Source organism: Pseudopodoces humilis, chromosome 13 (genome assembly GCF_049639895.1).
Source record: "Pseudopodoces humilis isolate 2021_Gansu_Grassland_sample_001 chromosome 13, ASM4963989v1, whole genome shotgun sequence".
Taxonomy (NCBI): domain Eukaryota; kingdom Metazoa; phylum Chordata; class Aves; order Passeriformes; family Paridae; genus Pseudopodoces; species Pseudopodoces humilis.
The window spans coordinates 20,734,111-20,746,511 of record NC_142212.1 but is presented as its reverse complement, the minus strand read 5'-3'; the positions used below and the strand labels follow the sequence as shown (position 1 = coordinate 20,746,511).

Genomic DNA, 12,401 nt, shown 5'->3' with positions numbered 1-12,401 from the left:
CATCCCGAGGGCCCAAAGGGCTGTTTGTAAAAGGCACTCAGTAACTTGCCAGCCTGTGATGTGTGCTGGCCTCTTCCCTTCTGGAGATCAGGAGACCCAAGCACTGAGCTCTAGTGGTTTGTGCTTGTTACAAGAAGTACAGGCTGAGAGCAGAGCCAGCACTTTCTGACACCCCTTTCACTGCTTTAGCCACAAGATCATTACTTGTCTATGGTCTCATTTATTTTTATTCCCTTAGTTTATTTGTATTTCAAGGACTAAAGTTTCTCAACCCTACTTCTTCTGGGTGGGAGTCGTTCTGATTTTGGAGGAGAAGAGCGAGAGCAGCAGGGCTCCAAAGGCTGTTCAGAGCCATAAAGAAGCTGATGATTAGTGGAAGTGATGTTCTAGTAAGAGCAGTGCAGGCAGCCTTGGGCTGTGGGCTCTCCAGGAAAGGGCTGTCTGTTCTGGGGCAGGTACAGTGGGGCTTGGGGCCTGCAGTTCTGCCACCAAAGCCCTGTGGTGGCCCTGGGATGGGCACCATTGCAGCATCACAGCCTGCTGGGTGTGGCCTTGGCATCCCCCAGAGCCCAGGAAGGGAACTGGGCTCTCCAGGGACACACACAGTGCCCAGGGTCTGGCAGTGAAGGGCACAGCCCGGCCTCCCTCCCACAGAGCCTGGGAGGCTGTGCCAGCATGCTCAGTGAGTCCTCGGGTGAAGGTGTGCTGAGTGCTGCCCTGTGTCCCTCCTGCCCCCAGACCCCTGGCAATCTGCTGCTCAGCTCCTGCTTTTCCTCCCTCCTTCTCCTTCCTCAGATCCAAGTTGGAAAGTTCAACTACACGATCGCCATGCTGCACCTTGGGGGAGGAGAAACCGCGATCATTGTCTCCATCGTTATCTGCAGCATCCTCCTGGTCCTCTCTGTCGTGGGTAAGGGAAGGAACGCTGTGTTTCCAGGCTGTGGCAAGGTTTTTCTCTCTGCATGTGGAGGTGTGCAGGTGACTCTGAGTGCTGCAGTTGTGCAGTACATGAAGCTAGTCTGGGTGCAGCAGGTATGGCACACAGCTATTACCAGAACCACAGCTCCCCGCAGCACAGAGCTTTTCCTGGCTGAATCCACAGCTCAGCTCTGTTACTTGAACCTGTGATATTTATACACTTACCCTTTTCCCCAAATACTTAATAGTTACTATAATACAACATAAAGAAGGATGTGAGAATCTGATCTTGATCACAGGCATGATTGTCCCAGACCATTCGCTCTTAGGCCAAGATCCTGCCATCAGGAACGAACAGTGACAGGTGCCCGGCCGAGTAGGAAGAGCAGAGCCAGCATCCTTAGCTGCAAATCTGAAGCAGGCACACTGGTGTATGTATGTGGCTGGAAGCTGTGCTGCACACCTTTGTCCTCAGGCTAGGTTCATCACATGCCCAGAATGACTGTGCAGCAAGAAACCTGCCAGTTCACAGCAAATGAGGGCTTTAGAGTAAGGATTTTGTTTATTTTTAATAAAGGCTCTAATGCACCCTATTTACTAGATGCACCACTCATCATTAGAAACGTATTTCTGGAGGCATGGGAAGACTGTCAGATACGAACACTGTAATACAGGTGGTAAACATCCTCAATTCTGTATTCATTAATCAGCTGAAACACATTAATATACAGTTAAGCTGAATACAGACAGCCCAGACCTAAACTGAAGATGACAGTTACAGCACAATCATTAAATTCCAGCTGGTTTTACTTATTTACAGATAATCGACAACTGCCTGAGCAGTTACCAGTCTGGTGGTATGTGTGAAACCAACTCTGGCTTTAGCTTTCTGCACTCATGTCAGAGAGAACTGCTCTGATCCCAGCTGCAGCTGCTCCTAAGGCCAGGTCCAAAAGGCTTATTCTCTTCCTCTTTTCCAGCTCTCTTTGTGTTCTGCACAAAGAGCCGCAGAGCTGAGCGCTACTGGCAGAAAACCCTGCTCCAGATGGAGGAGATGGAGTCACAGATCCGGGAAGAAATCCGCAAAGGTAAGTCATTGTCTGGGTGCCGAGGAACCATGGCTAGGAGTGGGATGCCAGGTCAGCAGGCTTGAAGCAATTCACCTTGTGCTGTGTAGAAGTTCATAGAATTACTTGTAGGAGAATTTCTGTGATTGCCTGTGAGCTTTGGCAGGGTTTGGGAATGAGGCTCAGTGGCTGGAAGTGCGGCCCTGCCACTGTCCTGCTGCCTGGCTTGGGCGAGCCACTGATCTCCAGTGCCACCAGCTTCTCTGCCCTGGGGTTAGAGAAGTTGTCAGTAACCCTCTGGTGTCAGAGGGTTACTTGAAGATCATGCTAACCTGCAGTGTGCTTTCCTCCTGGGTGCAACAGAAACTGCAACACGCTCCTCATAGAACAATGGGAAAAATATTCCAGGTTTTGGCACCCACCATTCCGCGGCCCATGATCCTGCCACCTGTCCTGAGGGGACTGCGGCTCCTGGGGCTCCTGGGGCTCCTGGGCCAGAGAATGTTCTGTTGGTGCTTGGGGCAAGGTGAACAGTCTGATGGTCAAACCCTGGTGGGAATGTGTTGCTCAGAGGAAACACAGCTTCAGCCCCCCCAGGGCACGGCAGAGACGAGACGTGCTGTGCTCTCCAGTGCCAGCCTGTCTCGGCTGGTGAACTGGGCTCTCACCATCTGCACATCTCTTTGTGTCAGGTTTTGCAGAGCTGCAGACAGACATGACAGACCTGACCAAGGAGCTAAACCGCAGCCAGGGGATCCCCTTTCTGGAGTACAGGCACTTTGTCACCAGGACGTTCTTCCCCAAAGTAAGGAGACAGCGCGTGTCACGGGCTCCCAGATATGTCCCAACCAGTTTAGGGCTCTGCTAAAGGGCTTTTACAGTGTCACAAAATCATTCCACTGTTATATATTTACTTGTCACATATTTCAGCCTTAATTATCATCAAAAGTGGAGCCGCACCTCCTGGAGTGTCATACAAGATTGAGCTTGCTCGCACATGACAGGAGCTGGCGGCAGGGCTTGTCCTGGAGTTGCTCTGGTTTGCCTGTTTGGGGCCATTGCACACCTCCTCTGAAAGAGCTCTCACAAGCACAGTGCTGGGGTCTCCTCAAGGGCTCCAGTGTCACCCCACTCCATTCAGCAGAGGCTGAAGGGTGGCTGAAGGGTGAATTGGTAATCAGGGAGAGGGGCTTTTTGTCCCATGCAGGGTGCCCCCAAGCATTCCCAGCAGCTTGGCAAGTCCTCGGGAGGCCTTTGCATGTCTCTGTCTCTTCCTCACAGTCTGAGGTTGGGCTGTGGTGCTCCCAGTGAGATATGCCTTGGGCACCCAGTCCCAATCTGTCTGTCTGGAGTCCTTTCCCAGAGCTGCACCAGACGTGCTGGTGCCATCATTCCTGTCACCGGCCGCTCCGCTGCGGGGCTGTGCGCCCTTCGCTCTGGCTGTATTTCACCCCGAGGCAGTTGTGTGTCAGTGCTGAGGACTGAGATGATGATTTATGCCTGCAGAGTGTTTCATTAGTAGATATTACTCAGGTTTTTCAGTTACGCAGTCTCCATATCTCTGCACACTAGAGGCTTTAAGATTCAGGCTGGTATATGAATGCTAGAGATTTAAACATTTTTCCCATCTGTTTTAAAAGTTACATATGTCGAAACACCCAGAACTCCTCTATTTTGATATAGTCTTCTGTAAAGCTTTCTCTTCTGAGAGTTTTCTAGCTGTCACATTACTCTATTTGCAGTCTCCCTGCCCTAACAGCCTTGTGTCTGTGCAGACGTCTGCCTCCCCCATCCTTGTGGTGTTTGCTCATTCAGGAGGCTCTTCCAAAGTGTTTCAAAGTTCCATAAGCCAGCCCCGTGCATGTCTTTGGAATGGGTGGCTTTAGTCCCAATGACATGCCTCTCCACCTTATTCCCCTGAGGTGCACAGCACACAGGTGCCCTCCCCTAACACTGTTCTTGGTTCCAGTGTTCCTCTCTCTACGAGGAGTGCTACATCCTGCCATCCCAGCAGCTCAGCTCACAGGCGGGCGCCCAGGTCCAGGAAACACATCCACTCCTGGTGGGGGAGTGGAAGGTGAGTACCCCCCTAACAGAACAAAAGCTTTTGGGTGTTGCTAACCATTAACACAGAGCAGCACTGGATCAGCTTTGGCTGGCTGAAGAAGGCAGATCTGTGGATCTGCCCTTGCATGAAGAAGCGTTGGCCTGGGATCCTTCCTGGCTCTCTAACCCTGAGGCTGCAGTAAGATCTCCCACTAGAACTTCTGAAAGCTGACCAAACCCAGCCCTCATCACCTCTCCTTATACAACCACTAATTGTTTTGTCAGCCCTCAGCTGCATTTGCTCCATCTGTCTCATAGTGGGGAGCCCCAAACTGGTCACAGTGCTCAGGTATCCTCAGGAGTGCTGAACAGAATGGAATGGCCACTGCCACTGACCCAGCTGTGTGTTCCTTGCCAGCAAAGCTGCTGTCTGTGTCAGGTAGAGGGAGGAGGAGCTCTTCTGATTAGTATCTCTGTGCTCAGTAGGGGCATCCCTGCCATCAAGAGGGATAAAATGTGGAGGAAAGCAACAAGCAAGGTTTTCTTAGTCTGCTTTCTAAATTTTTCTTCAGATCCCTGAGAACTGCAGACCCAACATGGAAGAAGGAATTTCTCTGTTCTCCACCTTACTCAACAACAAGCACTTCCTCATCGTGTTTGTCCACGCTCTTGAGCAACAGAAGGACTTTGCTGTCAGAGACAGGTATAACTTCAGAACCAAAGACTTGGCAGCTGGAGGAGACTAATTTATTCCTAACCCAGAGCAATCCAGCCAGTGTCTGGGGCTGTGTGTTTCAGTGGATGGTTGAGTCACACTTCCCTACACATTTCTCTTAGAAATGGATGGCCATAAACCCTCAAGAGCACTTACTCATTTGGCTTACCAGTAAGAGCGTGCAAGCTGGCCTGAGGTCCCGCAGCACTGAATGAGGGTTGGAACTTGTAACACCAATCAGAAGGCTCATGAAAATTGTCAAAGAGACTGCCTTTGTGTGTTGGGTTTTTTAGTGCCAGTCAGCAGCTCAGTCTCGTTGGATTGGGGATTGAGTCCTGTACCATTCTGTGTTTCAGGTGTAACCTGGCCTCCCTGCTTACTATTGCATTGCATGGGAAACTGGAGTATTACACCAGCATCATGAAGGACCTATTGGTGGATCTAATAGATGCTTCAGCTTCCAAAAACCCCAAGCTTATGCTGAGGAGGACAGAATCTGTGGTGGAGAAGATGCTCACCAACTGGATGTCCATCTGCATGTACAGCTATCTCAGAGTAAGAGAACCAGTCCCTGCCAGAGGGTGCAGGGTCACCTCTGTGTGCAGCAGGGATGTGGGGGACAGCCTAGGATCTGGCACTTGCTAGCAGTGCCACTCAAATGGTCACAAACACTTGGCAAACTGATGTATTGAATGATTCAGGCGTAGGAAAGCAACCTCAAGTTCAGTTGCTTCTCCAGTTCTGCCCAGGGCTTTGGTGAGCTCAGTCTTCATGGCAGGCCAGAACATGGATCAGCATTTTCATTATGCTTGAGGAGAGCCATCGTGGAGCTGAAAAACGACCACAGTGGCTGTAGGTTTTGGGAACCACCCGGTCATGTGTTGTTCCTGTAGCCAGCTGGCACAGCCATGCTGACTGGTCTGCCTCAGGAGCCACGACACTCAGAAGGGCTGAGGGCACCGGGGCAGGGGCTGCTCTGGATCGCTGCCCATTGCTGTGTGCGGCCTCTTATGCAGAGGCATCCTCGTGGTTCTGCATGAATCTGAGCAGGAGAGGTGGGGTGTCTGTCCCAGAAGGCTGCCGGTCTTCTCTCGGTAACAAGCAGGAATATGTTTGGCATCTCAGAGCCATCAGCAGTCCATCTGCTCAATGCTTTATCTCCAACATTTGCCAGTTCTGTTTGGAATTCCCCAGAAGAATTGAGCAATAACTTAATTGATTCCACAGCAGTTAATTGGAGAATACCCCATTATACCCACAGGAAGAGCCTTGAAAAAGCCTTTGAAAAAAACCTCTTTTCCCAAAGTGTTTTCTACATCCACAGAAGTGATTCTGTATTGCCATCATACATATTGTGATGTCTTCTTATCCCAGATAATCACTTTTTGTCCTAAAGCCAGTGGTTTTGTAGTTCACAATCTTTCATTTCAGCAGACACAGTTAGCCAGTCTAATAAAGGAAAAGTTACAGGAGTGGATAAGGATGGCTATGCCAATGTAGCCCTATATCCAGCCTGTTAGGACAGAAAAGAGGAAATTAGTAAAATTTTTTTAATCTTCAGATTTTGTGCCTGTAGTTTAATCACTGTAGAAAAAAATGTGCTGATTTTCCCTTTTGGGGAGGGGAGACCACATGTGAGGCATCTGATCCAGCTCCAGCTTGTGCTAAAAATGGACATTGTGCAAGAAGGATTTCTCTGTGAAAAAAGAAAAAGAGGAAAGTGGAGCCCTATCACGTGGGCCTGAAGGCTTGAGTACATTAGGTGGCTTAGTAATGGTGAGGAGCTCCACATGCAGCATGGGGTGGGAGCTGCCCATTCCTGCAGCTGGGCTGGGGCTGGGGGAGCTGTGGCCATCCTGGGGGGGCTGTGGCCATCCCCAGGGCCGGGCAGTGCTGCTGTGAGCTGCAGGCTGGCTTCCCCCTGCTCATGCCTCACAGAGGGAGGATGAGAATAGGGCATGGTGGGAGCAGGACTGTGAGGTGACTGGGTCCTTTGCAGAGCTGTTGGGCTGAATGTGAACTTCCATTCACCTGCAGCAGCTCTTGGCAGGGCTAAGGCTGCACACTGGGTTTGCAGTCCTCTCCAGGCCTCCCATGTCCAGCCTGGAGCCATGGCAGAGCAGAGCATTGCTGCAGCCTCTTTCCCATCTCTGAAAGCAAATGGTTTCCAAACTAAAGTGCAATGAAGTTGATTTCCAGAAGACTCTGATATCTCACATGCTCCACAGAGAAGGTGGGATCAGAGGAGACACTGAGCTGCTCCTGAAATATGAAAAGGGAAAAGAATTGGTCAGACAGGAGTGTCTGGAGAGGAAATTTGTCCCGGGTGACACAAGCCCAGCTGTGCAAAGGGACAGGAGCTTGATCCAGATCAGCAGAGCTGGCATCTTCCCCACCACACAAATGAGGATGGAGCTCCTGTGGCAGAACAGACAGCACCTCCTTCCACACGGTTGGTGTCAGCTCAGGACTGTGATTTAAATAGCTGTGATAGCCAAAGGGCTCCCGTGTGCCTTGCATTCCTAAGGATCAAACTCCACTGCCTTTGGAGAGGCATTTCTTGGTTAAAAGGAAGGCTTGCCTGCCTGCCTGTAGCACTGCTCTGTCAGACATGTGATGATGGGCCTGGTTTTCATTCCTGAATTATCCCCATTAATCACAATGTCTATTTGAAACAGCTGCTGCGAAAGTCCCCGCCGTTGTGCAGTGGAAAAATTCCAAGTGCTTGTATTTTCCCTTGTAAGTCAACGCTACACGCTCAAAACATTTGTTTCGCATTAATGCTCTGCCTAACAGCCCGTCCATTTGTGTTTTGGGGGAAAATGATTTGAAGGAGCTGTCTTCAGCTGGGAAGGAGCTGCCGGCCACAGGCATTCGTCTGCACATGTGGAGGGCACCTGAAGGCGATGGAGTCCGCTGGGGGGGCTGGCTCGGTGTGTGAGGGGCTGGGATGAGCTGGCAGGATTTGCACAATCAATGCAGAACTCTGCTTCTGCAGAACTGAGTGAGAATCGTAGATGAAATGGTCCACGTCTCTACTTTGCACTAGAGTTTTGGTGGGAAAAGCTTTAAAAGAAAGCCTTCTCCACAAGCTACTGTGGTACTATTGTGCCTGGCTCCTAACAGAGTTGGGGAGTTAAAGGAAATTCAGCTGGAATTCAGCTTCTATGTCTGGGTCCAAGCTTACCCAAGTTTTGCATGTGGAATGGAGGTTTGGTTCTTCACAGAATGCTAACAGATAATTGTCCCAAAATTAGCAGGCACTTGGGATAAGCAGCTGCTTTCTGTGCTGTTCCCACCCTAGGCTCACCAAAACATTTTGGAAATGGCTGTAGTGTCTTCCTGGGAGGACATCTATAATAACTTGTCAGAGTTGTGTTAATAGGGCAGCAACATGTGAATCCAGTCTGTGCTCTAAACCTCTTTGTTTTCCCAAGCATATAAAAACGAAGCCCTCCCACGCTCCTCGTGCGTGGAACAGTTCAAGTTGTGCCAGCCTGAACTGTGCTTTCCATTACTGCAGTTATTTCAGTGCCCTGGGTAGCTTTAAGGGCCCATAACAGTTCAGTCAAAAATGAAAATGAAGTCTCATTAAAATACATTCACAATAGGAGGAAAAAAAGGCCCCAGACTGTGTTTTTTTAAGTATTTTTTTGTCCTGAATCAGCACTGATCTCTTCTGGTTAAACTTCCTTTCTCCTAACTAGCCAAGTCCAAAGACAGTTTTGATTCCTTTCCAGATGAGTTTTCCGAACAATGCTGGAGGTTTCACAAGTTTGCCATTTTATCTCTAGTCCCTGCCTGCCAGCCCTTCTTTCCCCGCTTTGAAATTCGCTGTCTGATTAGCACTTTTGCAGATTTCCATAACATCCCACAGTTCCTGAGCCTGAAAGCCAAGAAGCCAAACAGAAATAGCATCTCTGCAGTGGAGCTGTGTCGCTGTGTCCCCTTGGCTGGCCTGGGCCAAACGGTGCCGGTGCAGCCCACGCTCATTTCAGTCCTTGGGGGCTCCCACATCGCTGCCACTCGCCCTTTTTTAATGGCTTTGGAGGCACTGCAATCTCCCTGTGGCTGCAGCTGCCTGTGGTGGGGATGGGCAGGCTCCAGAGCCCCGCTCAGGTTTGTCCCTGCTCACAAGTGACACAAAAAGGGCTCCTGGTGGTGGCATGGCCAGTGTCAGAGACGGATGACCCCGTGTGGGGCCAGCCAGTGGTGCCCTGTGGTTCGCAGTATGAGGGCAGTGGTACTGCAGCACAAACAGGTCTCCATGTCAGTGTTGTCCCCTTGTTATATCTTGCTTCTGCCTTTCTCTCCAAAATGAACTCTTTGTGTCTTCTGCACATTCTTCACTCTTTGCAATCCTCAGCTTCTCCACTTCCTGAGTCCACACCTTCCTCTACATTCTGGAAGCCATGCCTTCCTGCATTCCAGCACCCGCGGCCCTGCTGGGAGCCCATTTGGTGCTGCCTGCTCACAGGAGCATTGCAGGAATCATTAGACCCCTGCAGCAGACCCAGGGAGCTTCCCAGGATTCACAAAGTTCCCCTTGAAGAGGGAGTGCCCTGCTGGCACAGACGGCGTGTGCCCACTGACAGCCCTATCACCAACCGCACCAAATGCAGCGCATCCAAATTGACATCCAACTAATTGCTTTAGCAATTATAGGGCAATTAGAATAAAAGAATCACCAAGTTTTAATTAAGAAGCAGATTGAACAGGATTTAGCAATTCCTAGCTGAGAAATATCAGAACTGTCGGGTATCTGTTGTCTTGAGCAGGCTCTCAGATGGCAGGCCTGTGTGTGCGAGGGGGAGGCTCAGAACACAGAAATGTGCAGAATTTGCACTTGCCTCATTGGAAAGAAATTGAACGTGAACATTAGGGAGAATGGGATGTACTCTAACACTGAAGAGTTCCTTAAGAAAATAGCTTATGTTTCCCTTGCACATCAGTGCAGCAGGCAGAAGTGGATGAGGAATTTGGCATTAAACTGCGTAGCTGAATCCCATCACAAATAGATGCTCCCTATTATATTTTTCCTTCTTGCTACAGGAGTGCCACAGTTCACCTCTCCCATGGACTTAGGTTTGATGAATGTAAGGAGTTAAATGGTGTGTTTGCTTGCTGTCACATGGGAACAGCTTGTTGACCCTGATCCTCTGTTTTGCTGTGATGAGGGCTCTGCTGTGGTATGAGAAGTATGAACGCTGGTTCCCAGAGCCACAGGCCCAGGCTGTGGGCTCACTCCCATGGAGCTCAGTGGCAAACCAGGCAGTGCAATGAGGGGTTCAGCTGACACATTCATGAGAAAGCTGGGTGTCCAAATATGTCTGTTCTTAGATTTTTGTGGACATCAGCCCTATCTTGTCCTGCTGAGTGCAGCATGCTGCACAGTCTGCACCCTGTCAGATTGCAGGAAGCATCTCTGTATGCTAGATTCTCCCTGTTCCTGTGTGATTCCCATGTAAATTAATGCACATTTGCATTTTGCCGAGTATCATGTGTGCATCCCCGCTCAGCACAGCCATGCAGATGTCTCTGCCTTCTGAGCAGCACTCCAGCTCTGCCCCTGAGACAGCACAAACTGGCACAGCCCATCGATGGTGTTCCACAGCTCCAGTGCTTGCTGCAGAACTTGGATGGAGTGTTGATGCTGACAGTTACAGCATCCCCAAAAATGGCCTGCGGCTGTTGTTGGCTGTTGTGTCCTCTTCCCCATCTGTGCTCTCATGTTCCCACAAGCCTGAAAACTTCTGAGCAGCCTCACAGAGAGGCAAGTGGGAGTTGGGAGGCGATGGCCCCCGACAGGTGTTTGCAGCACCTGGGGTGGACTAGTCCTGCTCCCTGGTGTGCAGAGGCACCTTTGCTGTCCACACAGAGCCTGTCCCTGCTGCACTGCTGATGGACCTGTCACCACCAGCTCCAGTTTGCTGACTTGGTCTTCTTTCCTTTCTCCAGGAGACAGTTGGAGAGCCCTTCTTCCTGCTGATCTGTGCCATCAAACAGCAGATTAACAAGGGTTCCATTGACGCCATTACAGGAAAGGCCAGGTACACCCTCAACGAGGAGTGGCTGCTGAGGGAGAACATAGAGGCAAAGCCAAGGGTGAGTACCCACATGCTGGGGCTTCCCCAGAGCTGAGCTGAGATGGATATGCCATGCTCGTAGCACTTAGGTCTGCACAGCTGGTGACAGGAGGGGACACCCAGACAAAAAGAGGAGAGGGTTTCTGACAGAAGGAGTTGCTCTCCTTGCCCTGCAGCTTTGGACCGCAACTGAGGCAGTATCTGTGCCTCCCTGGTCTCTGAGAGGGTGTCTGTGGCAGCCTGTAGGCCCTCACAGCTGCCTGTCCTGCTGTCCAGGAGCTCTCAAGGTGCTGCAGCAGACCCATCCTGCAGCAGGCTCAGAGCTGGTTTAAGCAGTGGAGCTTGGCCTGTTGCATCAAACGGAGGCTGAGCAATGAGCCTTGGTGGTTCCATTAGTAACCAGTTGGAGCCAAGCAGCTGAGGACACAGCTGGTAATGGGGCTGGCTCTTCCACCTGCCTCGTGGTGGACAAGCCCCATTAGCAAGACAGCATGAGAGGGGCTGCTGTCTTGCTCCCTGTGCTCTCCCAGCTTGGTCAACAGAGCCCTCAGCCCCTGGGGCTGTAAATCAGTGTTTCTCATGCTGTAGAGCATCGATGGCCACATTAGTTCAGCCTGATTTCCATCAGCACGGGGCCCAGGGCACACCAGCCAGAGCTGTGCAGACACAACAGCTTCCAAGCATTCTTGGGAGCCAGCAGAACCAGGCAGGCTGTCCCTAACACAGCCTCTGCCTGCAGAACCTCAACGTCTCCTTCCAAGGCTGTGGGATGGACTCCCTGAGTGTCAGAGCCATGGACACGGACACACTCAGTCAAGTGAAAGAGAAAATTCTGGAGGCCTTCTGCAAGAACGTCCCCTACTCCCAGTGGCCAAGGGTGGAAGATGTTGACCTCGGTAAGGACCAGGTGCATGGGACCAGCCAGTCTGTAAAAACAGGTGAAGCACTGAAAGTTGTGCAGCAGCTGTTGGTGCTCATCGGAGCAATGGGTGAAGCAGCGTGGACAGGAGAGCAGACATCAGGGCAGACATTCAGTCCCAGACCCCCCGGCCCTGTCTCCTTTGGGTTGGGGTCTCACTTCTCCCCTCTCTGTGTTCAGAGTGGTTCGCCACCAGCACTGACAGCTACATCCTGCGGGACCTCGATGACACCTCGGTGGTGGAGGATGGCAGGAAGAAACTCAACACATTAGCACATTACAAGGTAAAGCTACCAACACCTCAGGGGAGCCCCGCCTCAGAGCCTGTCTGGCCTCCAGGGCCAGCCACGGTTCCTCTCCGAAAACAGGATCCTCATGAACAAGCAGAGAGGTTTCCATAGCTCCACAAGAGCTTCCAGGGAATAGACATCTGCCCTGGCGAGAATCTCGTTAATATTGCAACACACAGAAACTAATTAACACTCTTCATGCAAAACAAGTTATTACTGACAACAGAAAGAGGAGGGGAAAAAGCTCTTACTCCCAAGGGACACCAGCCTGGCTGATTAGTATCACTGTGCTCTTGATCCACACTCCTGCTGAAATCGCAGCTACAACTGTCAGTGCCTCCTCTGAGAGCAGGGCTGGGG

At 51.0% G+C, this 12,401-nt stretch overlaps 1 protein-coding gene across 3 annotated transcripts in view; it reads left to right on the top strand.

Moving 5' to 3' along the window:
- PLXND1 (plexin D1) overlaps positions 1-12,401 on the top strand; it is a 68,727-nt gene that overhangs the window by 42,614 nt on the left and 13,712 nt on the right. For all 3 annotated transcript variants that reach the window (XM_014251755.2, XM_088061838.1, XM_014251754.2), the window contains 9 exons: positions 796-910; positions 1,899-2,006; positions 2,678-2,790; positions 3,955-4,062; positions 4,604-4,734; positions 5,103-5,301; positions 10,705-10,851; positions 11,572-11,728; positions 11,932-12,035. In XM_014251755.2, the coding sequence (XP_014107230.2) occupies positions 796-910; positions 1,899-2,006; positions 2,678-2,790; positions 3,955-4,062; positions 4,604-4,734; positions 5,103-5,301; positions 10,705-10,851; positions 11,572-11,728; positions 11,932-12,035 (1,182 nt within the window). The remainder of the gene's footprint in view (positions 1-795; positions 911-1,898; positions 2,007-2,677; positions 2,791-3,954; positions 4,063-4,603; positions 4,735-5,102; positions 5,302-10,704; positions 10,852-11,571; positions 11,729-11,931; positions 12,036-12,401) is intronic.